This window comes from Arabidopsis thaliana, chromosome 3, assembly GCF_000001735.4.
Source record: "Arabidopsis thaliana chromosome 3, partial sequence".
NCBI lineage: Eukaryota > Viridiplantae > Streptophyta > Magnoliopsida > Brassicales > Brassicaceae > Arabidopsis > Arabidopsis thaliana.
In genome coordinates this window covers 18,015,483-18,038,550 of record NC_003074.8, presented here as the reverse complement: position 1 = coordinate 18,038,550, position 23,068 = coordinate 18,015,483, and the positions used below count along the sequence as shown (strand labels likewise).

The 23,068-nt window shown below is 36.0% G+C and overlaps 8 protein-coding genes, 1 non-coding gene and 1 pseudogene across 15 annotated transcripts; 4 read left to right on the top strand and 6 right to left on the bottom strand.

The window, feature by feature from the left end:
- Positions 1-316: 316 nt before the first annotated feature.
- On the top strand, positions 317-1,505 carry CXE12 (alpha/beta-Hydrolases superfamily protein). Its single transcript, NM_114728.5, has one exon. It carries the CDS (start codon positions 391-393, stop codon positions 1,363-1,365), a length of 975 nt encoding a protein of 324 aa, NP_190438.1. The 5' UTR covers positions 317-390; the 3' UTR covers positions 1,366-1,505.
- A 4-nt stretch (positions 1,506-1,509) lies between these two features.
- Positions 1,510-3,616, bottom strand: GAMMA CAL2 (gamma carbonic anhydrase-like 2). Its single transcript, NM_114727.4, has 2 exons — positions 3,051-3,616; positions 1,510-2,154 (listed from the first exon to the last, which is right to left on the bottom strand). Exons 1-2 carry the CDS (start codon positions 3,442-3,444, stop codon positions 1,778-1,780), a joined length of 771 nt encoding a protein of 256 aa, NP_190437.1. The 5' UTR covers positions 3,445-3,616; the 3' UTR covers positions 1,510-1,777.
- Positions 3,617-3,999: 383 nt separating this feature from the next.
- On the bottom strand, positions 4,000-4,359 carry AT3G48675 (egg cell-secreted-like protein (DUF1278); the record flags this gene model as incomplete). Its single annotated transcript, NM_148865.1, has 1 exon — positions 4,000-4,359. One exon carries the CDS (start codon positions 4,357-4,359, stop codon positions 4,000-4,002), a length of 360 nt encoding a protein of 119 aa, NP_680118.1.
- A 126-nt stretch (positions 4,360-4,485) lies between these two features.
- On the bottom strand, positions 4,486-7,882 carry IDN2 (XH/XS domain-containing protein). Of its 3 annotated transcripts, NM_001339377.1 has the most exons (9): positions 7,845-7,882; positions 7,637-7,735; positions 6,915-7,318; positions 6,108-6,829; positions 5,944-6,033; positions 5,579-5,866; positions 5,262-5,471; positions 4,934-5,172; positions 4,486-4,845 (listed from the first exon to the last, which is right to left on the bottom strand). In NM_001339377.1, exons 3-8 carry the CDS (start codon positions 7,309-7,311, stop codon positions 4,936-4,938), a joined length of 1,944 nt encoding a protein of 647 aa, NP_001327083.1. In that variant the 5' UTR covers positions 7,312-7,318; positions 7,637-7,735; positions 7,845-7,882; the 3' UTR covers positions 4,486-4,845; positions 4,934-4,935. The 3 variants fall into 3 exon arrangements, with proteins under 3 accessions (NP_001327083.1, NP_190436.2, NP_974403.1); NM_114726.6 differs by lacking the exon at positions 7,845-7,882 and having other exon boundaries at positions 7,637-7,798; NM_202674.3 differs by lacking the exon at positions 7,845-7,882 and having other exon boundaries at positions 6,915-7,311; positions 7,637-7,683.
- Positions 7,883-8,417: 535 nt separating this feature from the next.
- AT3G48660 (transmembrane protein, putative (DUF 3339)) lies at positions 8,418-8,892 on the bottom strand (the record flags this gene model as incomplete). The annotated part of the gene is made up of 2 exons (NM_114725.1): positions 8,418-8,482; positions 8,688-8,892. 2 exons carry the CDS (start codon positions 8,890-8,892, stop codon positions 8,418-8,420), a joined length of 270 nt encoding a protein of 89 aa, NP_190435.1.
- Positions 8,893-12,315: 3,423 nt separating this feature from the next.
- Positions 12,316-13,891, bottom strand: AT3G48650 (annotated as a pseudogene). Of its 2 annotated transcripts, one of them has the most exons (2): positions 13,846-13,891; positions 12,316-13,639 (listed from the first exon to the last, which is right to left on the bottom strand). The 2 variants fall into 2 exon arrangements; another variant differs by having other exon boundaries at positions 12,316-13,891.
- Positions 13,892-15,902: 2,011 nt separating this feature from the next.
- Positions 15,903-17,195, top strand: AT3G48640 (uncharacterized protein; the record flags this gene model as incomplete). Of its 3 annotated transcripts, none has more annotated exons than NM_001339376.1 (2): positions 15,903-16,072; positions 16,206-17,195. In NM_001339376.1, the coding sequence occupies one exon, from the start codon at positions 16,227-16,229 to the stop codon at positions 16,899-16,901; it is 675 nt and encodes a 224-aa protein (NP_001325918.1). The 3 variants fall into 3 exon arrangements, with proteins under 3 accessions (NP_001325918.1, NP_001319710.1, NP_190433.1); NM_001339375.1 differs by having other exon boundaries at positions 15,936-15,978; positions 16,206-17,189; NM_114723.1 differs by lacking the exon at positions 15,903-16,072 and having other exon boundaries at positions 16,227-16,901.
- Positions 17,196-17,566: 371 nt separating this feature from the next.
- AT3G00850 lies at positions 17,567-20,512 on the top strand. Its single transcript, NR_143875.1, has 2 exons — positions 17,567-18,087; positions 19,957-20,512. It is a non-coding gene; the product is annotated as an uncharacterized misc_RNA (transcript).
- On the top strand, positions 19,743-20,325 carry AT3G48630 (uncharacterized protein). The gene is made up of 3 exons (NM_114722.4): positions 19,743-19,864; positions 19,957-20,015; positions 20,086-20,325. The coding sequence occupies exons 1-3, from the start codon at positions 19,769-19,771 to the stop codon at positions 20,315-20,317; spliced, it is 387 nt and encodes a 128-aa protein (NP_190432.4). The 5' UTR covers positions 19,743-19,768; the 3' UTR covers positions 20,318-20,325.
- Positions 20,513-20,729: 217 nt separating the features above from the next.
- Positions 20,730-22,568, bottom strand: AT3G48620 (Outer membrane OMP85 family protein). Its single transcript, NM_114721.6, has 8 exons — positions 22,526-22,568; positions 22,279-22,423; positions 21,997-22,122; positions 21,860-21,929; positions 21,692-21,787; positions 21,472-21,587; positions 21,229-21,367; positions 20,730-21,121 (listed from the first exon to the last, which is right to left on the bottom strand). The coding sequence occupies exons 2-8, from the start codon at positions 22,374-22,376 to the stop codon at positions 20,801-20,803; spliced, it is 966 nt and encodes a 321-aa protein (NP_190431.5). The 5' UTR covers positions 22,377-22,423; positions 22,526-22,568; the 3' UTR covers positions 20,730-20,800.
- Positions 22,569-23,068: the final 500 nt, after the last annotated feature.

Here is a 23,068-nt window from a genome sequence, read left to right as displayed (position 1 = left end):
TATTTTTATTTAAAATATAGTACAAAACCTATAAAAATGTAGTCAATAGAGAAAAAAAGATTAAAATGAGACAAAAAAAAAGGGATCAAACTTCAAAGACTAAATAGACAAAAAAGGAAATAAAAGTGAATGTTCAAAGTTCAAACTCCAAAGACAAACAAAAAAACTAAAAAAGGAAAAAAGAGAGGTGCCAGTCGTTGTCACATAGTCAACAACTGCCATATGTGTGCTTTGAATTGTGTGGCAAACATATCTTCCGTGTAAGAATGGAATGACACAACTCACGTGTCTCAACCATACCAAAATCTCCAATAGAGTTATAAAGACTCCATTCTCAATATAAATCACACACACCAATCTTATCATAACTCACCAACCAATCAACTAACCATGGATTCCGAGATCGCCGTCGACTGCTCTCCATTGCTCAAAATCTACAAGAGTGGCCGCATCGAGCGACTCATGGGTGAAGCCACCGTCCCACCTTCTTCCGAACCACAAAACGGAGTCGTTTCCAAGGACGTTGTTTATTCTGCCGACAACAACCTATCCGTCCGTATTTACCTCCCGGAGAAAGCCGCCGCCGAGACCGACTCGAAACTCCCTCTCCTCGTTTACTTCCACGGTGGAGGATTCATCATTGAGACAGCTTTCTCTCCAACTTACCACACTTTCCTCACGACGTCTGTCTCTGCGTCGAACTGTGTAGCGGTCTCTGTTGATTACCGTCGTGCACCGGAGCATCCGATCTCCGTCCCGTTCGATGATTCTTGGACAGCTCTCAAATGGGTATTCACCCATATCACTGGATCTGGTCAAGAAGATTGGTTAAACAAACATGCTGACTTCAGCAGAGTGTTCCTCTCCGGAGACAGTGCAGGAGCAAACATCGTGCATCACATGGCGATGAGAGCTGCGAAAGAGAAACTCAGTCCTGGTTTGAACGATACAGGAATCTCTGGAATCATCTTGCTTCATCCTTACTTCTGGTCGAAAACACCAATCGACGAGAAGGATACGAAAGATGAAACGTTGAGGATGAAGATAGAGGCGTTTTGGATGATGGCAAGTCCTAATAGCAAAGATGGAACAGATGATCCGTTGCTCAACGTGGTGCAATCAGAGTCGGTGGATTTGTCTGGGTTGGGTTGTGGTAAGGTTTTGGTAATGGTGGCTGAGAAAGATGCGTTGGTGAGGCAGGGTTGGGGTTACGCGGCTAAGCTTGAGAAGTCTGGTTGGAAAGGAGAGGTTGAAGTGGTGGAGAGTGAAGGAGAAGATCATGTTTTTCATTTGTTGAAACCTGAATGTGATAATGCTATTGAAGTCATGCATAAATTCTCAGGGTTTATTAAGGGAGGGAACTAGCTTTGTGCTCTCTAGAGATATTGGAATAATTTGGTACTACATATTTTAGTTGCGTCTCTCAGTTTCTGTAATGTTTCAGTGATTGGCTTTTCGCCCAAAGCAACACAATAAAAATTGAAGATGAAAATATTTTAGTACGAGATGTTTAATTCTATAACACTACGAGATTATTAGCTTTTCCAATTGTGAGGGGAGACGAAAGAAGTTTTACACTTTCCAGTTTTCACCATTATCATCTTCATAGAAAGTTTGAACACAAGGATATGAACTTAAACAAAACAAACAGAGAAGACAACATTTGAAACACAGCTCTGCTCTTTTTCTTGTTCCGCAGCTACTTATTCAGATCAAATTCCGAAAACGAAGAAGCTTTCTTAATGAGGGAAGTAGCCAGAAACCTGGAAGAAGCTTTCTAGATGGCGATTCCAAGGGATTTCTTGAACTTCTCAACCTCTAGATAGATAGTTGAGTAAGGCAAGAACTCTGAGAAGTAATCTCCACTTAGGTGGTTAATGGCAACAGCAAGTTTCGGGATCTCTAAGGTTTCTTCATTGGTGAGTGTTCGAATAAACCTTGCTGGATTGCCTCCCCATAGTTCACCAGATGGGATTCTTCTGCCAGGTGGTAAAACAGAACCAGCTTCTAGGATTGAGCGGGTTTCGACCAGTGAACCTTCCATTAGGATTGAGTGTTGCCCGATGATGCATTCTGGTTCGATAGTGCATGATCTTAAAAGACTGTATGCACCAACTGTCACGTACCTATCGATCAATGTTTGTGCTGGTAATCCTGAAAAAAATCAAAGTAGAAAGTATCTTCTAAGATCAGATTTTTATCTATCATATCAAAATTCAAAAGCAGCACCACAGTATGCTCTATCCTTCAAGATGTTAGTATAGAAAAAGCATGAAGACTGGTTGATAATACAGAGCTATTAACCCGAAAAAATGGTGAATCAAGTAATTAAGTACTAGTTGTAAACTACAGCTTAATCAAACCAGGAGGCTGTTGAACTAAAGACTTTGACACGGAATCCACCTTGGTAAGACTAAAAGACGCTTATGTTCATTCAGCTTGACGCAGCTTCAGAATCTCGGTTCCAACCACTGAATATAATATCAACTTTCTGCAAAATTCTCTCCGCATAACTAAAAATCTTTACTATGACATAGTTCCTGAAACTTCTCCAGAGCTGCTAGGCAACTTTCTACAACTAAACAAGATGGTCTCCACCATGCTAATCTATTCAACCCCTGAATTACCTAAATTTTAAAATCAAGCACATATCATCAATGGGTTTCTTGCTTCCAATATCACTAATCACCTAAAGAACTACGCAATTCTATGCATCCTTGTCTAGCTAAACGCAAAATGCTCTGAAGATTAACTTTACTGAACAAATATCATTCATGATTCTTGATCTGGGGACATCTTCACTCCAAACAAATATGCTTACTTACACTTCACTACTTCAGATAAAAGTGTAAAATCTCCTTAAAGGTGAGACTCTACATTTTCCATAATCAAAATGGAAGATGAAAATGAAAACCCTAAATTCCAATATCAATGATTCCATTAGCTAGCAAGCAGTAACTACAGCAATTGGATATCCAGAACTCAAACTAGAAGCTACAATGGAACCATACAGAGACTCAAATTCCGAAAAAATGACAAAGAACAAGAACCTGTAGGCGACGACCACGCAGCATGAACAACACACCGTTCCTGGACATTTGAGCAGAATCCAACGGTGATCTTATTAAGATCTCCTCTCAAAACGGCACCGTTCCATACAGACGAGCCGTCCCAGACGGTGACCTGACCAGCCAACACAACGTTAGGTGCCACGTAAGCATCTACAGCTACCTTCGGTAGCCACTGTCCCAGAGGAATTATCTGTCTCTGGCCTCTGTAGTCCCATTTTACCCGATCCGGCGACGGCGTCACCTGCGATTTCGGTTTAGGTGTTTCCGTCGTCGCCACCGCTACTGCTTCCGCGGCGAAGTAACGCCGAATCAGATTCGATGAAACAGCCGATGTTATGCTTCTTTTAGAGATTCGTGCTAACGAAGTCGCCATTGTTATGGAATCGGATTCTTCAAGGTCTTGTGTAGAGAGAGAGAGAGAGAGACAGAAAGCTTCCCGGAGGAGGAGACAGAGAGGAGTCGTCGGGAGATTCTTCAAAATCTGAAAAATGAAACTATTTGGAAAGTTTTATTGGGCCTTATGGGCTAAGTTAATAGAGGCCCATTAGTCATGCCATTGTCTGCAACAAGTTTCATGTACGATATAATCTTTTTGGTATGGTATTGATATGCGTTCGTGTTCGTCGTTTTTACAAATTTTAAATGCTGAAATATGTTTTATTCCATAGTGTAAGAACAATATTTTCATATATAAACGCAAACAAAATTTTGTTTATGTTATAACCACTCTTTTAACAAACTACATGGCAAACACATACGAGTACATCAAAAAGCTTAGCTTTGTTTATTTTAAGCTAAAGATTACAAAAAAAAAAAAATTACTGCAAGGAGAATTTTGGATTATTGGGCATTGTGATCTCTCAAATCGATAAAAGAACTTCTTAAACCTCGAAGCTAACAACTGGCTCGCAACATTTGTGTGTAGCCTTCACTTGTGTGTTGATGATGGAGTCGTAGCAATACGCTCGCAGTTGTTCTTGAGAATAGGAGGGAAGAATGGGTTCAATGGAAACATATGTGGCCAACAGTTTGTATCTATAGCTGAAAACGTTTTACAACATGGGGCTTCAATGCTAGCAAACTGACCAGAAAATATCGATTTGTAGATTTCTTGTACACATCCTTGGACGTTAAAGAGAGATGACCAACATTTTATGATATCAATAGGAAGACCCGGTGGGAAAAGTCCGGGGATCGTAGGGAGTGCTTGAGAGAACCCTGGCCTCACTTGAAGAACAATGGTCATAGCTAAGATCACAAAGAGAATAGCTCCTGAGTTGTTTTCCATCTCTCTCAAGCCGGTTTTCTTCTTTCTCCTTTAAGGTTCTTTGCAATGATGTAGATGATTTTGGCTATATTCACGAAACTTAGATTTATAGGGTTATAAGATGAAAACAGTGTTAGCATAATAAGGAAGGGGTCAATATCAAATTTGACTACAAAAAGTAACTCATGACAAAGTTTGTTTTTACAATAAAAGGTTCTAAATGACATGCTTAAGATATGAGACAGAAGAGAGGCCAAATCTAGTTGTTTTACATGTGAATTATATTACAATGATATTTTTATTTCTTATTGTCCAAAGCGGCCAAACTCCTACAAATGTTACAATGAAAAGAACCGATGCAAGACATCAAAGTTGTGTCAATTATTCACTAAGTTCTGAGAAGAAAAACAAACAGAATCCACCAAAGTTTGGTCAAACCAAACACATTTCTCTGCAACTAAAAACCGCATCGGCTTTTTATTCAGTCCCATGTCCATCATCTTGCAGCTGCAAACCATCAATCGAAATCCTATATTAGCAAATAACAATTGCAAATGAAAACATATTTTTGTTCGGTTATCAAAAATGGTTAAACCTCTAAGCCATTCCACGCTTGCGTTTCGCCTTTTCCCATTGATCAAGTAAACAAGTGACACCTTCTTCAAGTGTAGCCTTCTTATCTGCTTTGAAGTTCCATAGCTCTGTTGTAATATACCTTCCACTCGGGTTATACTCGTTTATCTCCAACAAAGCTTTCGTGACCGCATTGTAAGGACCATCTCCCAAATCTGCCTTTAGCTCCCTCAGCTTTTCGTCTCTATCATCTATCACTTCCTAAACACAATTAACAACAACACCAAAAAAGCTTTTTAATCTTTCAGAGAGATTCAACATAACAAACAGAGTCAAGAAGGCGGTCTTACCACTTCTCTATCTTCATTTTCGAGCTTGACCCGCTTGAATGGATGCCAATCTGAATCTTTGAGATAGTGTTCCCAAAGTTGGAGAACTTCAACTGCTCGGTCCTCCACATCTTGCTGACAATACTTCTGCTGCATTGCATCCACGAATGGTTTCGTCACGAGCTCTCCCATTCTCTTAACACCGATATTTGTGTTCCATTCTTTCATAATCTATGAAGGCACATGAAACAAACAAAACCAAGATTTTAGTAAAATGTCAAGCTTTCTCATAGCTTTTCGATGTGATTGAAAAGAACAACACTTTGAATGATACATACGTTTACCAATTCTTTATGAGCTTCTTGAAGCTCATCGTTGGTCCTGCGCTCTCTAAGGATAAGAGTTTGGTTAAATTTATCGAGATCTGCGAGTTGTGCTTCCTTCTCACCTAAATCTTTGAAGATGATGTCCACCTCTTTCACAACTTCAGCATCGCCATCTGATGCCATGTGCTTCATCACATTGAGCTGTCCTTTCAACTGCTCAACTTCTAGCTCAATCGCTTGTTTCTGATCTCTCTGTCTTTCTAGTCTTATGATTTTCTCATGAAGCTCCTCCTTTTGCCTCTGTTAGGTACAGAATTTTCTCAGTAATCACGAAAATAAGCCCAACCATTTTTACAAAGAAGAAGAAAGTCACTAACCCTTTGGTCTTCAGCAAGTTTTTTAACTTCCTCGTCTGCCTTTTGTTGTTCCATGGCAGCTAGTTCAAGAGAGCTATTCTTAGATGCATTCTGATAAGAGAAAAAAACCAATTATTTCTTGAACATATATCTTGAAAAGAGAGATACAGAGAGTAAATGGATACCTGTTCAAGATCTTCAGACAATTTCATTCTCTCGGTTCCATTGTGCACTTCGCGCTTTGCCAACTCATTACATTTGATTTCGAGTTTCTTCCTCTCTGACTCCAACAGCCTCTTCAATTTCTCATGATCATCAACTATCTTTTGAATGTGACTCATTGTTCTTTCTTGTATAGCATTCAGCTCACGGTAATGCTTTTGCTGATTCTTCTCCTTCTCTTCCATCAACTGATTAAGTTCCTCTGACTTAACTGAACAAAGCTCCTCAATCTCCTTCATGTCTTTTTTCTTCTCTTCTACAAGTTGTCTCAGGTTCTGCACAAGCAATTCCTGTTTCCTCGCCTCTTCTTCCGTAAGCTCAGCTATAGTTTTCAGATCACCCGTCTTCCTCAAGTTTTCTCCAATAATATTATTACCGTTATAATCATCAGCACGAGCAATCCAACCGTAAAGACCTAACTTGGGACCGTCTTTCTTCAACCAGTCCTTCTTCCCATGACCATCTACTGTATAAGCCTTGTCAAACAAAAGACCATTGTGAAGTCCATTCCAATCTTTGTTAAACTCCACAATAGCTGTTCCTGAATGTCCCAAGTAGTTCCATAAAGGACGAACTCTAGTCGGGTTAAATCCTCTTAGAATATACTCATCCCTTAGCTTCGATCCACTCTCGCCCGCAGATCGACCATCTTGTGCCTTTGTAGTTGGAATATTCACCACAATACCTGTTTCAACCACATATACACAAACACTAAACACACATTGCAGTACAATCTTAAGGAGAAAAGTAAGAACCTTTAAAGTGTGTACCTTTCCAAGGATACACAAGCTTCTCGTCATGATCACAATCTTGAATAGGGTTTCCGTTTTTCTGACGCTTTGATGAAGGCTCTGCTTCTGAAGCTGAATCAGCAAGATCTTGTTGAAGGTATTTGACAAGAGCAAGGTGACTTGCTTTCTCCTTTGCACTTCTTTTATCAGAATTGCTATTACCAACTCCAGAAGCATGTTGAAGAAGATCTTTGTATTGAAAACTAGTTTTCTTCTTGTTTGGACAATAAGGACAGATAAAAGCTTGAGGAGAGAGTCTCACTTTCAGCTTCCCACCTTTAAGGTTTAGGTACATTTTGTCTCCATACTCATCCATTTCAGATTCACTAATATCTGAATCTTCATCATCTGAGCTTAAAATCACAGTGCTTCCCATCTTGTTCCTTGATTATAAGTTGCAATCAAAAGTGAAATTCTTTATCAAAAATCTGATCTTGCTTTTGAATATTTCAACAATGCAACTCAATTCCACTGCTTTTATAAACTAAATTTGATTCCTTTTTCCCTCTTCTGGGGTTTTTGCACCATTAAGTGAATTGCATGTTTGATTTTTACAGAGATTATGAAGATGGGTTTGTAATCAAAGAGTTTCAGATAGTGAGTTTGAAATCAAACGAGATCGATCTTACAACCTAAATCTTCTATACTTTGTTTTAAAGAACGCAGAACATTTAAGAAACAGAGTAGTTGGGGAAACTTACAGGAAGAGGTTGGAGATGGGTGCTCTCACTGTTCAGTGTCCGGAAGAAGAAGCTCTCTCTGCTCTCTCGTCACTTGTTTTGGGTCGTCCTTTATTTCACCTAGGGTTGAACAAATAATTACTTTTTATTTTTACATCACACATTAAAGTGAAAATAAAAAGTCAATAAAAGTAAAGATGGGAGAGAGAGAGAACACATCGAATATTACGTCTTTTGTTCTATCCAAATCAACTTTTTCATTTAAGTGGATGAAACTTTAGTTAAGTTCTTGATATAGTCACATTTTATTGTCTTGATTCTTACATTCTTGGAATTTGTAGAAACAATTGTTTATGCCATATACTGCAATTTACAATGAGCTAACGAACACAGTTTTTACTAGGGTGACATGTTTTTGTGTGTTCCCGTGGTATCGACGCGCTTTACTCATACGCATGACGGGACTGACTCCACTAGTTACATAGTACGCAGTGAAAGTGTGAAACATCTTTAAACAGGTCTACTTCTGTGCACTTTCAACGTTCAATCACATCACATGAGAATCTAAGATGCAACCGGATCACTTCTTCTTGGTGGATCATGTGTTGGCCCATTAATAACTTAATTTTAAAGCCCATTTTATTCTTACAAACCCCTACACGCTGACACAAGGCAAGTTTCGAGTCAAGCAAAAGACTCTCGACATTCGTTTCAGAACGAACCGAACCAGACCAAACAAAATTGAACATTTCGTAAGCAAATCCATAAGAACTCAAGATGCAGAAATGAGTAACAGAGCATTTTAGTACTCAATTCCAATTTGAACTCGAATACCAATAAACCAAACTAAGGCTAACTGCCTAGTGCCTACCATCAAATTCAAATCAACGCCATAACCAGATTTAAACCAAACCGAGAATCAAACATAGCGAATTTTGAAATTAACTTAATGCATATTCAGATTCACAAATTCATAACGTTTTGACAAGACACAGAGAAGAAACAAAATCCAAAACAAACCATAAAACTAGACAACCGGGGGAAGTTACGAATCCGGTACGGTGAAATTAACCGGTATAGATATGGAGACGAATGGCGATGGTGAAGATGGTTATAAGACCGAAGAAAATGATGGTGTGGACGAGAATCGACGCTCCACTAGTCTGCATATTACCAAATTCAACAACACGACCTCTCGCCGGAATCTGAAAGAGAAGTCCCGGAGTCAAAAGCACGAACAGTATCACAGCGACTACAACAGGTCCCCAATCCGCCATACTTTGCCACTAGAGAGAGAAATGACAGAGAAGTTAGAGAGAAAATGGTTTGAGTTTTTTTTTTTTGGTTGTTGTTGTTTGGTTTTGTGATTTTGAAGAAACCTAAACTTCCTCGTGCGGTGTGAAAAAAAAAAAAAAAGGCCGGTGGCGATGTCACGTGCGGATACGTTGTTTTCGAAGGACGTGACACGTGAGTCCGTGACTAATGTAACAAATTTATAGTTAACGGCTTGGGCTGATTTAAGATCCAGTTTAGTTTTGTCTCTGGCCCAATTTCGAAACGGTGTCGTCCTTTTGTGACTGTACTAGTTAGCTTCATGGCTTCTTCTCTTCTTCTGTTTCTCGAAATTTGTTCTATAATTTTGATATAGACTAAGTAAACATGTCATTTATATTAACATATGAATGAAATTATTTTTATATAAATTATCACGAGTATAGGTGTGATACACAATTAGCATTTTGTCAAGCTATTTGAACCGTTTTCTAGAAAAACGGCTTAGGCCCTGTTCGGTTTAAAATCGCTGCGATAGCTTTAAGCGACCAGAATTTCCACATAAATGGAGAATAATTAAAAAAGAGTCGATGCGATCACTTCCACGGGTATCGCCGTTGTCGCTGGAAAAATGAGCGACAGTTGGAATGGTGAAAAGGAGTCGCTGCGACTGTTTTAATGGTGTTGCCGGTGTTACTCACCATAGACACGTGTCTCAACTCAGTTATAATTCTTGGTCGCCGATCGCTGATGCAGCGACAATGAAAAGAACAGGGCTTTACCCTTTTATAATCACGTTTACAGAAAAATAATAATTGAATCTTACCTTTCCAGAGAGCCTGAAATCATCTGTATAGAGGTTATCATATGAGAGTAATCGTCAAATCCTTACATTCTCTGCTAGTTATCGTCAAATTTGTGATTGTGTTGTAAGAATGGAGATGAATTATAATTTATAACTAAGATATATATTATTATAAGAAATATGTATGTTTATGACAATAATTTAATAAAGAATAGTGTTTTGAGGTTATGTTTTTAGTTTATAATTTTAACCATATCCGATGATTTTTTTTAGTAATAGTTTGGGACTATTTGAAACTAATATATTATAGTGGGTGATGGAATTGGAGCATTATGATAGTCACAAAATACCATTAGTTTTGAGTAATATTGTTACGAATATGCAACAAATTTTTAGTCATCACTTGTGACCATTTGAGACTGTAGTTATGTAATAATGAGTTACTAAAATTAAGTCGATATGTTAGTCACAAATTATGACGATGTTAGTCTGTTATTGAGAGTTTTTTTTAAACTTTTTTTTTTGTTTTAACTATTTGTAACGAAAATGGTTAATAGATATATTTGATTCAATTTTTATGATGTTTTTCTTACAAATAAAATTTGTGACGATTGTATTCCAACCATTCACAAATCGTTACAAATTCGTAATAATGTTTATATTGTGAAAAAATACTTTTTTCTTGTGACTTATTACGTTTTAATAATATTATAATTGTATTAAAATTTAGGGATATAAGAATTGTATTGCATATCACATTTTCATTTGCTTTTAGAAAAATAAGGTTGTGATTGATTGTTTTTTTTTTTTCGGAATGATTCATTAGATTTAACCATTCAAAAAAAAAAAAGTCACATACAAAATGGGAACGAATGCGCAATCAACAAAATCTCATTACATCAATGTAATGCATTTGTCATCGCCAAACACCTTTTGGAGCCAAAAACGATAGCAAAGTGCTAGTAATATTGAAAACATTCCTCCCTCGTGACAATTCTAGCTTATAGAAGAAGCCCAATTAAAGTTTCGTAGGTCAACATTGACTGTTTGACTTTATGCCACACACATGAAGATGTTTATTGGTATAATTCTGTGTTCTTCTACTTAAAATGTCATGTTATGAGATAGAGTGAGACGGATAAACTCTATTTTTTGCTATAATGCAACAAAATTTTAACATGATAACAATGTCTAGGATGGTCCAAAGTACATACAGATGGGTAGATTGATTCTTAATATTGAAAGAATAGCGGATGGGATGGTCCAGATTCCATCGCCGCAGATCAGTCCTGAAGCAATTGCACCCGAGTATATTAGCGAGATATGCGGGCAGTTTGGAACAAGAAGTCGTTAAGGTTGTTCCATAAGTTTTTGATAGTTGTAGATTTGATTTTAGTGTCAGATTCGGCCCAAGCCTCACTGATCCCTCTTTAACTGACACTCTTTGTCTCCCATCAGCTAAAACAATTCCAGTGTTTTAACTGACACTCTTTGTCTCTTTAACGAGTGTTTTAAAATCCTGCATGAGATCCGCTGCAGTTGAGACGATTGACATCATGAGATCCGCTGCTAAACCGGCAATGACTCCACCATTATTTTCTACTAGTGAGACGGACTGAGATCTTTGTGGGCACGTGGAGGTATAGGTGAGTCATAAGATTGATTGATGATGTTGAATGTTTGTACATATGTGGATGAGATAGACTTGATCTTGTTACATTTTATGGATGAGATAGATTTTTCCTCGTTAGATTTAATCGATTCTGTCTCCGTATGTAACATTCTTTGCAGAGGGAGTTGGCCATACTGGAAAGTGAGTTGAGAACTGCTGGTTAGGCTTCGGTCATTTCCGGCACAACTGGAAGGACCTTAAGGTTGTTAGGTAACTAGATATAATCCAATCACCATATTAACATCTTAGGAAATAGGTTGTACCATGAACTCACTATTATGACAATCATCTTCTTTAATTTGGTACTGCAGTTACACTTATAATTTCTCCCTGCATTTATTTTTTTTGTCTTGTTCACAATCTAATTGATCTATGGGTTTTTGGAGATTTGAGTTATGATCTATCTTATTTTTTACAACTAAAGAAAGAGGTACTCCAACTACACGACAAGTAGAGCATTGTACTTAATATACCAAGCTCGAATCTTGATCTCCAAGGATTGTAACTTCTCTACAAGATCATGAAACTTGAAAGATTTAGATTGGTTTCGGAATTTACTAGCGATCATGAGTTTTTACCTCTCCATTTCGTGAAGCTCAGGTTTTAGAGAGTGATAAGGTCCGATTGAAACTCGGTGAGGTGTGTATGAATCTGGATGGCTACTCATTAGCGCTTTAGGAACATTGAAAATGCTTACGATGACTTGTTCGTTATCGTGTTCTTCGAACTCTGCATCGAGAGATTTTCGGACATTGATGACCCATTGAGCTTCGTCTTAGCTATGTTGATCAGTTGGTTTTCTAGGCAACATGATCTTAAATTTTAGAAGTGAAACAAGATCTTGTAAAGAAGAGGAAACAGTTTTGTTTTTGGCAGTTTTGATTTCGTCACTCTGTTTCAGTTGTATTAAAACGGTCTATTTAAGTTTCATCTTTGTTGTCGTGATAAAACGGTCGGTTTCGATTAATCCTCATTTACTTTTTTATCAGTAACATAATAAATGAGATTTGGATATAGAATGCAATGATCATACAAGTACAAAGTAACTCATTATTCAAACATTCAAAATATGGGTCTTGCACACAACAAACATGAATATAAAAGTATTACCACATAGTACATTGATAGTCACCACTCTCCTTTCAAGTAAGCTAAATTGCTTATGTGTTCCAGAACATCAACTCTTCCCTCAGCGACCACTTTGCTACACCTAGCCACATTTGTACCAACTTCCTCGATTTTGTCAGCAAAACCTTCAATATCCTTAATGATTTCTTGCTAACAAGTTTCACGGTCTCCTCTTCTCTTTGCTCCACAGCATAATCTACAGTCTCCAAGATCGGCTTGATCCTTGTTAATAACGTCTCAACTAGGCTCTTAAAAGTCTTTGCAAATTCGATGTTGAGGTTTGCATTTTTATCCATCGATCGAAACAAATCAGTAAGTTTCTTGTAAGCAATCTCAGACTCAGAGTCCTCGAGGATCTCAGTGACCCATTTCCATAAAGGTGCAATACTCGGTGTTGCCACTTCAATCACAACCTTAGCTGCTACCACAAGTGAGACTGCTCCAAGATAAATCCATAAGGCGAGAACAGATAAAAGTGCAGCCGCGAAAAAAATATACCCCAATCTCTTGGATTTCTTGTCATTCTTATGCTTCTTCTCATGCTCTAGTTGCATGTGATGGGACTTGTTTAAAAGCATCTGATGCTCGTCGTAGATAGCCTTGTACTGAGTCGTGAACTCGTCACCAAAAAGATCTCCCAGAGCTTTAACCTTATTCAGCTTCTCTAACGTTCCCGCGTACTTATTGTTTCCTCCAAAATCCGTGTCCCTCGACTCTCTTTCAAACTGTCGGATCGCAAGTCAAATGTTGAACGTGGTGGTTTTTGCTTTCGCTACGTATTTCTCGACGGTATTGACTAAATTCAAAGTATTGTTGGTACTCTCAAAATAGAGATCAATCACAGACTTTATGTCTTTGTTCTTCGAGAAATCATAATTGCTTTCTTTAATGATCTTGACCACATCTTGGCTTGAGACAGCTAAAAAGTCGATGATCTTAATGATTGAGTCCTCCTTGGATGGTTTTCCAGTCTTGCTTCCTCGACCGGTGACCGTTTAATTTCCATCAATTTGTCCATTCGTTCGCGAAGCGCAGAAATATAGGATCTGAGCTTTGGATCTTCTTTGCAAGCGGATTTGCAAGAACTCAGGACACGATCAGAGATAAATTCAACCAACGCCGCCATTGATATTATGCTGGAGCTAGCCTGGAAAGGAAGAAAATTAAAGACAAAGATTTCAGAATATTTTGCATACACCAAGTGTAAGTAAATATCACTGAAAATTAGCAGCTTAACAAGGGTCCATTTGTTAAGACTAATTCAATTCCGTGAATATAACCTTGTGAATACTTAAATACAAGGAAGATATAACAAATATCAAAATGAGATGACGTTGAAGAAAGAGAAATTACTTGAACTTGGTTACGAATCTTGCTCAAGACAGGAGAATGTTGTGTCTCTGATCTACAACTATTACGTAATATATAAGCAAAAAAAAAAAAAACCTAAAGTCAGTCAACCTTGAAAGTACGTGGAGAAAACAGTTGATTTTATCAACGCGGACAGAAAATTCAACGGTTTACGATTTTATTAGAATTCAACATTGTAAATAAATGTGTGGCATAGACTCAATCTTGTTGTCACATCGGTTTAGAAGCATCATAAAGAGCATGTTTATCAATGAACTTCATAAAATATCATTAGCATTAGTTATTTAATAATTTAAACTTTGAGAAATTAACGGTGTCAAATAGATCACTGAGTGATCCAAATCAAAGAAAAATGATCCCCAAAATTAACTTTTTAATTGATTTAAGTCTATGATACTTTATAATATCATGGGTAAACATGCTCTCTTGAATCGAATCTTCCATGACGACAGAATAAGAAACAACTTTGTTTTTGGCTGTTATATATATATATATTTATCGATAAATTAAATTTAAGAAATAATTTGCCAAATAACAATAATTGGAACAATAATAAAACAAGTAACCAAAACCTCGAAGATTTAATCTTGGAAATTACAAGGAAAAACATTTGATTTTGTATGGACAGAAAATGCAATATGGAGCAGAAACTGCGAGGATTCACTTGGAAATTACGAGGAGAAACATCCGATTTTGTATCGACAGAAAATGCAATGTGGTTAAGGTTGTAACCTCAAATCAGAAGTCAAGCCAACCTTGTAAGTTGTAAATGTCTGGGAAATAATCACAATCTTCTAGCAAATCGAATCTTTCTTCTTCTTTTAATCTTACAGTATTTAGAAAGAAAAAAAGAAAACAACAACAACTCTGTTTTTGGTCGTTAGTTTCATTTTTGTCGCGGTAATAAAACGGTTAGTTTCTATTATTTAGTTTATTTTTTGTAGTTAAAAAGTTTATCTTATTACTGGATAAAAAAAAAGTTTATCTTATTCACAAAACGAATAGACTTCCTTTTTTTTTGAAATTTTTATAAATACTCTAAATTTTATTAAAAATTTGAAAACTACATTCACTGTTATACTATTTTGAAAACTACATTCAATAACCATAATAATCTTTTTATTTATTTATAAATTATTTAAATAAATTAACTAAAAATAAATTAAATAATTGATAACTTAACTAAAATTCGTAATTATTTAATTTAATAATAAATAATTAACAAAATTAATATACTATATTTAAAGTAATCACTATCTCGTTTAATTTTTTTTATATAAGTTGATAATAGTATTTAGATTTATTAATTATTCAAGAATAAGTAATTCAAAATTATATAATTTATATTTATTAAAGTAAAAATCTGTGTACATATATTTTTGATATTTTTTGTTAGTCTTATTTTATTCTATATAGATTTATTTTTAAGGTTGATATTTTGAACTATCGAATTATTTTTCACTTTTGTTGATTTAATTTTTGTCTCCGTCGACTAGATTTAAAACAGTTGACTTATGTTATGGCCAGTTGATTTATAACATAGTAAATCTTTTGAACTGTTGACTTACTTTTTTTTGTTTATCAATTTTTAATTTAATGTGTAGACTTGTTTATTCACCGTAGACTTACTTTATTCTACGTTGTCTTATCATAAAATCTATTTATAAAATGTCGAGTTAAATTTTATTTTTGTCAATTAAATTTATTTCTTTTGATTTATTTTAAAATAGTCTACTTATATTTTGTTAATTGTTTTTTTATGTAGTCAAATTTTTGAAAGTGTTTACTTATTTTTTTGTTTGTTGAATTATAATTTTTTTTCGTCGATTTTTTTATTCTTAGTAAACTTATTTCATCTAAAATAGCAACAAAACTGATTCTTTGCCAAACATTTACAAGGTCCACTTGACTATTGGATTTAAGTACATTTATACTCATACCAATATTAAATTTTCTTCTCCACATTATGAGACGTGACAAGATCTACATTATTTCCGCGTTGCTTCAAGGTTGACTGACTTTTCATTTTGTTGCTATATAACGATTATCCAGTAGCTAATACTTGTAGATCGGTGACACAACATTCTCTAATCTTGAGCAAGATTCTTATCCAAAGTTGAGCTAATTTTTCTATTCCTTCAACCCAATCTCAACTTGATCATCTCATGGACCTTGCCTTTAAATATTATTACTATGTTATATTCACACGGTATTATAATAAATCTCAAACAACTTAAGCTTGATTGCTAATTTTTATGATGCTAACTTTAAACTTGATGTATGCAAAAACTATCTTGCCTTTAAATTTTCTTGATTTTGTTTTGTTTTGTTTTCCTTTCTAGATTAGCTCCAATATAATATCAATGCCATCGGTTCAAGAGGTCTACAAGATTCTGGCTGACCTAAAGGTCCTAAACCAAGATGTGGCCAATACCATTACTACAAACGGCCTACATGTATCTTGGAACGAAGGACTAAAGTCTATAGCTAATCTCTATTTAGAGAATACCACCAAGACTTTGAATTTATTTGAAAAGTTCATGTACACGGAGGAGGTCGTGACACAATATGTGTGTCAAGTTAATGTTTACTGGGATCATGTCACCACCAACTGGGATCATGTCACCACCAAGACTAGGAAGTTATCTGAAAAGTTCATGTACACGGACGAGTTCGCGACACAGTATGAGTCTGTTTACAGGGATCATGTCATGCTCTTAGGAAAGATCCGTGAGCTAGAAGTAGTGCTCGAGAAGAAGTATAAGCATGCAAAGAGAAAAAGGATAATGAAGTTTGGTTTTGGCGCGGTTATCTTTATCCCTTGTTTCGTCGTAGCGGTCGTAGGCCAATTAAATCCCGCGTTTGGAATGGCTGGCCAGGGAGGGGAAAGGGGCGTTGAGGTGGCGAAGAAGCTCTATAAATTGACGATGGAAGAAGATAATTCTATGGAGACGACATTGTTAGGTTTGTCTCGGTTGATTGGAAACACAACAAAAGGCAACATTGAAGCGATGGAGAAGATAAAGAGCCACAGTTGAAGATTAAGTATTTAGTCTTTAATTATTGTGTCTATGCAAATAATGGTGTGAATGGCTTCCCAATTTGTAATAGAACCATATTACCACTCTCTCATTTCTTTGTTGTTTGTTTCATGTATTTTGCTTCTATGTAGATTATTGTGTTCTTGTTCTCGATTAGTGTCACCCAACTTTGAATGTATTGTGTGGTAACTATCAATGTATTTTAAGTGTTTGAATCATGAGTCACTAATATGTTGGCTAAGAGAGCGCATGATGTTTCGACTTAAGTTTCTAATAAAATTCTCTCACTTTCTCTGTTTAGATTTGCTCTATCTCTGCAAGAGATCAAGCTTCAATTCAAAAGGGTTTTCGCATCTAGAATTCTTGCGAGTCAAATCTAATCTTGTGTGCCACACATTTACATTACAAGGTTGACTCGACTATTGGTTTACGTAGTTATAATCGTACCAAGATTGAATTTTCTCTCCACATTATGAATCGCGACAAGTCTACATTTTTCCCCCGTAGTTTCAAAGTTGACTGACTTTTGATTTTGTTGCTTATATAATTGTAATATCCAGTACCTAATACTTGTAGATCAGAAACACAACATTCTCTTCTCTTGAGCAAAATTCTTATCAAAAGTTGGGGTAATTTTTTTTTTTTTTTTTTTTTTTGCTTTTAAGTATTAATCTTGATTTTCTATTCCATATTAGCTCCAGTATAATATCAATGGTAACTGCATGATTCTGGTTGACCAAGCTATGGTCAAGATACATTAGTGACTACGAAGAACATGTGTCTAAGAACGAAGAACTAAAGTCTATGATTAATCTCTATTTAGAGAATAACAACAAGACCTTGAATTTATTCAACAAGCTCATATACACAAACGAGTTTGTGGCACAGTACGAGTCTGTCTACAAGGATCATGTTATGATTTTAGAAAAGATCCGTGAGCTGGAAGAAGTGCTCGAGAAGAAGCATAAGCATGCAAAGATAAGGGGGAGAGTGGCGATTAGTTTTCTCGCGACTAAATTTCTCCCTGTTGTCGCCTAACCATGTCTTCTCCTGCGCTTGGAACGGCTGCCAATGCGAGGGGAAAGACGTTAATGGAGAAAGATGAGTATTCTAAGGGAATAGAGACCAAACATTGAAGCGATGAAGGCGATAAAGCTCCTAGTCGTGTTAAGCCACATGGAAGGTAAAGTATTAAGTCGTCCTAATTTATAGTAGGACCATATTACCACTCTCTCAGTTCTTTGTTGTTTGTTTCATGTATTTGGATTTTTGTTGTCGAGATGAAGAAGAAAGTAGCTTGTGAATTTGTGATTATTGTAGTGGGGTTTATGTAGAGAAGTGAATGAGAGATTCAAATGATTTAGTTCTGTTCACATTTTGAGAGTATGGCTTGGAACCTCTAACGAAAAGATAATATATATTCTATCAATTTTTTGTTTATTTAATAAATCGAATTAGTTTAGTTAAATCACATTTTATTAATCTCTGTTCAGAGTATAGATTTGGTTGACTTTGGTTTTTTTGAAGATTTAGTGTTGACCTCACTAGATTACCACTAATTAGATTGCTTCATAGTCTGTACTAATAATAGTAAAAGTACCAGATTTGGTTTTATGTGAAATTATTATGCAAATTGGTATAATAAGTATTACTTGAATTGGTAGTGAATTCAGATTTGGTGAAGTATGATTTGACCATTCATGGACCCTTAATTAGTGGACTAGATTTTAACCCGCGGTATACCGCGGGATGATTTATTTTTTAAAAGTAATATATATTAAAATTTGCAAATTTTATTTTTATAAAATATTTATATTTTACAGTTTATAATTGTTATTAAGTAACACTATACCACGAATCCATGAGACAATTGTTAAAAAACTGAAGTTTTAACTCTTATTAAAACAACATATTAATAATATTTTAAAATTTTATAAATATTGATTCAAATACATTCACCATATAACCCAATTCCAAAATAAAACCCGTTATGTAATTTCTTTACCCGTTCCGTAATTTTTTTTTTAAAGTAGTAATTTTTAAAATTTAAGAATTATTTATTCTATATAAAAGTTTTGCAAATTGTATCATTCTCTAATACATTTATATTTTATAGTTTAAGTTTATATATAGTAACATTATATATACTACATAACATTTTTGGTTTTATATAATCTTTTCTAAATTAGGATGATTTGATATGTTTAATATTAGTGATCTTAAAAAATAATAAATTAAAGATTTAACCCGTATTGAAATGGTGGATTAATTATATTTTACTTTTTTTATTAATGTTGATTCAAAAACCCGTCCCTCCAAATCCGTCTTGCCAAAAAGCCATTTATTTTATTAATAGTAATTTTATTTATGATATGACTCTGAATTATAATCTAAACATTTTAGCTAATAACATAGAAGTGCACCATATTTATTTAATAGGTGAATGTACCATATGACCTGAATGCACTTTTACCCAAATCCACCAAAAAAGTCTTGCAAAAATACTATAGACCTGAATGTACAATATTTTTTTTTGTGCTAATTTTTATGTGATTAAGATTTAATTTATTTTGTATATAAAATATTAAATTGTTTTACGAACTTAATTGTTTATAATTTGGTAATAGATAGATATTTGAATATTCAGTATATTTTGCTTTAGTTAGAAACTCTTTGATGACCCGTCTTTAAATCCAATAAGCCTATAATTAAGAGATGAATATTGTCGTTAAATGATTTTGGTAATCTTAATGTGTCATTAAAAGATTTTGTTTTTGATTAAATTTTTCTAATGGCATTATCATGTAATTAATTACAAAAATTAAGGTTACATTTAAAATGTACTTCCCAAATAATATAGTAGGATGTATAATGTTGGCACTCGCGGGTCGGAAATACGCAGCGAGGTCGATCCGGCTTTTATTGCTAACAGCACGTTTATCGTAACCAGTTTTACTTGGGTAAAGCTTTTTGTATATCATATCTTATACAGTACATGTTATGTATAGATTCGTCAAGAGATCTTACTTATGGTGTTGTTATGACTTTTAAGGTGATGGAGTTTCAGAAAGGTAGGCTTCAGAATCTGTATTGGAAGAGAGACGTGTGTGCGTCGTGTAAAGGGAATCAGAATTTTGTGTGTCTTAAAAAGCAAGTTTGTGCGATAAGAACACCGAGCTGTAAAGGCCGGGGAGGTTCAGTGGGCTGTAGTCTTGGGATTCAGCTGGCGTTTTCCGGCACTGATAAGCACTTGGCGGTTCTCAACTCGTGGTATGAAGTTGATAATCTTAAGCAGTATTCTCTTTATGGTTTGTATTCAAACCTCAAGAGCTCACTTACAAATCAGCTCAATAATTTCTTCTGAGCTTCTTGTGGAGTTGTATTTGTTTGTTTGCTTGTATCACGTAAGTTAATCTCTTTGGTGAGACTCTCTAATGGTTTATGAAATGTAACACGAATTTGCGGAAATTGTTGTGGTAGGAACTAGAATGTCCCTATTCTGGGCAAATATGGTTTGGTTCAACCACTTGTATCCAGAGTTAGTCAAGAGTCAGCCATAGTTACGTATATATGTAAAAGCAATAGATACGTACGTATTTGCAACACCATCAGATCAAATGTGTTCTCTTCTCTATGAAACCTGCAGCTTTCAGACAAAACTCTGGCAGCTGTATATACCAAACCAATGAAAACTTTTAGTCCTGTAATATTACATGACTGATTACTATGGGAACACTTCATTTATCTTCTCAAGATCTCTGTCAATTGTTTAATAGCATCTCCTTAGACTGTGTATGCCTCATCTTGTGACGTTTCTGGCTCCAACGCAAATGCAAATATATCCTTGAATCAAGTTACTGAATATGTGCTTTTCTTGATTGCTTTATTCTATTTGACTATGTTGATGAAGCAAGATTGGTGATACCGAAGTAAAGAGTCTTTTGGTTGAAAGCATTCATGGCATAGTCAACCTGAAGGTGACCCAATGGAGACTTGAACCGTAGCCCATACCCGAATCCATACCCAAACCCCGGCTTCCCTTGTCTCAGCGAAGGGTTTCCTGAAACCAATTCCGCAACAGCTTTATCATTTTCGTGTCTCAACAACTTCTTTATGGTTCTTGTTCGGAGAAGGTAAAGTGAACTTACCGGGACAAGGCGGCTTGAGCCTAGGTCTGTTCCACAATCCAAGAAGATGGTCCCTTCTGTCATCTTGTTCTGTACACCAAAAGGAACCAAAGCTCAATGAGAACTTAACAGGGGAAACCATTTGATGCTTCTGAAGACCAAATTATATATGCAACAGCTCCACGTTCCAAAGGTACCGCCAATTCCGTATTAGCAACAAGGCATGACCGCCCAGATCCAACAGCAACCTCACCATATCCCCGAACACTGCCTAGCCCACCAATGGCAAATGCTTGATAAGGTGTCATGTCTCCTACAATTGAACCACCTGTCAAGCTGTCACGGAAGAGGTAAGAACCACCGCAAAACTAGGATATCTTTACAAAGCATTTTCTACGTGTAGTTGTTTACATAGAGTATGTAAGATTTTCTGTCAGTACCTTGCTAAGGGAAAAGCCGGTCCAAACCTGACACCTTTTGATGCAACAAATTTGAAACGGTTGAAGATAAGCCAGTTGGACACAACCGGAATACCTTGTTCTATTTGCATACTAAACTGAAAAAGCAAGAAACCAGTATGAAAGATAAGTAACGTCGACAAGTTAGTGCAAAAATGGCCGTGTGGTTTTCCTAGGCTAGAAACAGAAATGAGTCTCTTACATGAGAAAGACCTTGGTCAGTAGCCTTTGCAAACCGGGATTCTTGCTTTAAAACTACCATACTGTCATGGGTATTTCCACTGCATAGCAGAGAATTCTACACATGTAAATATCAGTTTTATGCTAGAGCTTAAGGAAACAAATTAAGGGAAGCGAGATCCAATATCACCTGCATGTTATAGGAAATCCGTCCAGATCTCTGATATCGCCCGTCCGTCATCGTTAATCGGACGCACATGCTGCACCAATGGAAAATAATACTCTTTTTCACCAAAGCAAAAAACAGCAAAGAGAAAAATATTGTACTACAATGTCTGAAGAAGGTAATGTCCGGGTACCTCAAACTTTACGCTGGTTGTGCTGCTCCATTTTGAACTCGCTGGCTCACTCAAGTCTAAACCAACAGCCAATTTAGAAAGATTTACACCTCCACTCCCTGACCGAGAAAAGTTGTCAACTGGGGTGCCATGAACCCCTATCTCTGGCGAAAGAGAATGCTGTACCAGGTTGAAAAAAATTGAATGTATTTAACATAGCATAATTTGGAAAATTCACTTTCTAAGATAGCTTCACCGATCAGTTGAGTACCTGTATGAAGAAGCACTGTTGCGGACGCCATTCAGGTCTAGGTCTCCTAAAAGCCACCAGTACATTGGAATCATACAACCCTTTATCCCATGAAACATCAAGCTTCTCGCTTCCTCGAAACAAATTTGGATGTTTGATACAGAGGCTGCAACAAACAGACCCAAATGAACACTCAAACAGAAAAGAAAGATATGACCATTTCAGTTCTGCAGATTATATGAACACCAACACTATTAAGTCACAAAACTTGCCTGCCAATCACTAAAGAAAGAGGACTGCTAGTGACTGAATATGTGTTTCATATGGTGGCGGCGTGGCGCCTCCAGCAAATATAATTGCTTCTTCGATTGCTAAATGCAGTGGCGTAGCCAAATTCACTATGTTCTTTTTGTTAAAAAAAGTTTAGCTCCGAAGATGTGAACGCTGATCATAATGCAAATCATAAACTTAGCAAAAAAAAAAAAGTTATAATATACCTTCGATTCAAAACCTTTGTAATTCAGTACTATGGGTGAGAGAGATTAAATATATTTTTAGAATGGGTTAGAAGACAAACTTAAAAAGCTTATGTTCAATTGACAAATATATACTATGAATGTGTTCACACGACCAAATCTAGTTGGTTGCATGAGGTATCAGTTCACTTACTCACGAGCCCAGTGGTGAACTTGTGGTGGGGGGCGATTCTTTCCAGTCTCTTGTTTTTGTCTTCTATTTTTTTGGCTTCACTCTTTTTCTTGATATCATTTTTCCTACACATTTTTCCTTTTGTTTTGTAATAAGGTCTTGA

Bases quoted from the DNA above. Each gene is read 5' to 3' on its own strand.
- CXE12 (NM_114728.5), top strand. From the start codon at position 391: ATGGATTCCGAGATCGCCGTCGACTGCTCTCCATTGCTCAAAATCTAC.
- AT3G48630 (NM_114722.4), top strand. From the start codon at position 19,769: ATGTATAATGTTGGCACTCGCGGGTCGGAAATACGCAGCGAGGTCGAT. The intron at 19,865-19,956 runs GTAAAGCTTTTT...ATGACTTTTAAG, and splicing joins TCGTAACCAGTTTTACTTGG to GTGATGGAGTTTCAGAAAGG. The intron at 20,016-20,085 runs GTCGTGTAAAGG...ACACCGAGCTGT, and splicing joins TGGAAGAGAGACGTGTGTGC to AAAGGCCGGGGAGGTTCAGT.
- IDN2 (NM_001339377.1), bottom strand. From the start codon at position 7,311: ATGGGAAGCACTGTGATTTTAAGCTCAGATGATGAAGATTCAGATATT. The intron at 6,830-6,914 runs GTACACACTTTA...TGGTTGAAACAG, and splicing joins GCTTGTGTATCCTTGGAAAG to GTATTGTGGTGAATATTCCA. The intron at 5,472-5,578 runs GTATGTATCATT...GTGCCTTCATAG, and splicing joins CTCATAAAGAATTGGTAAAC to ATTATGAAAGAATGGAACAC.
- AT3G48620 (NM_114721.6), bottom strand. From the start codon at position 22,376: ATGTTTCATGGGATAAAGGGTTGTATGATTCCAATGTACTGGTGGCTT. The intron at 22,123-22,278 runs GTACTCAACTGA...TCGGTCAGGGAG, and splicing joins AACAGTGCTTCTTCATACAG to TGGAGGTGTAAATCTTTCTA. The intron at 21,122-21,228 runs GTACCTTTGGAA...TTTGGTGTACAG, and splicing joins TTGCTAATACGGAATTGGCG to AACAAGATGACAGAAGGGAC.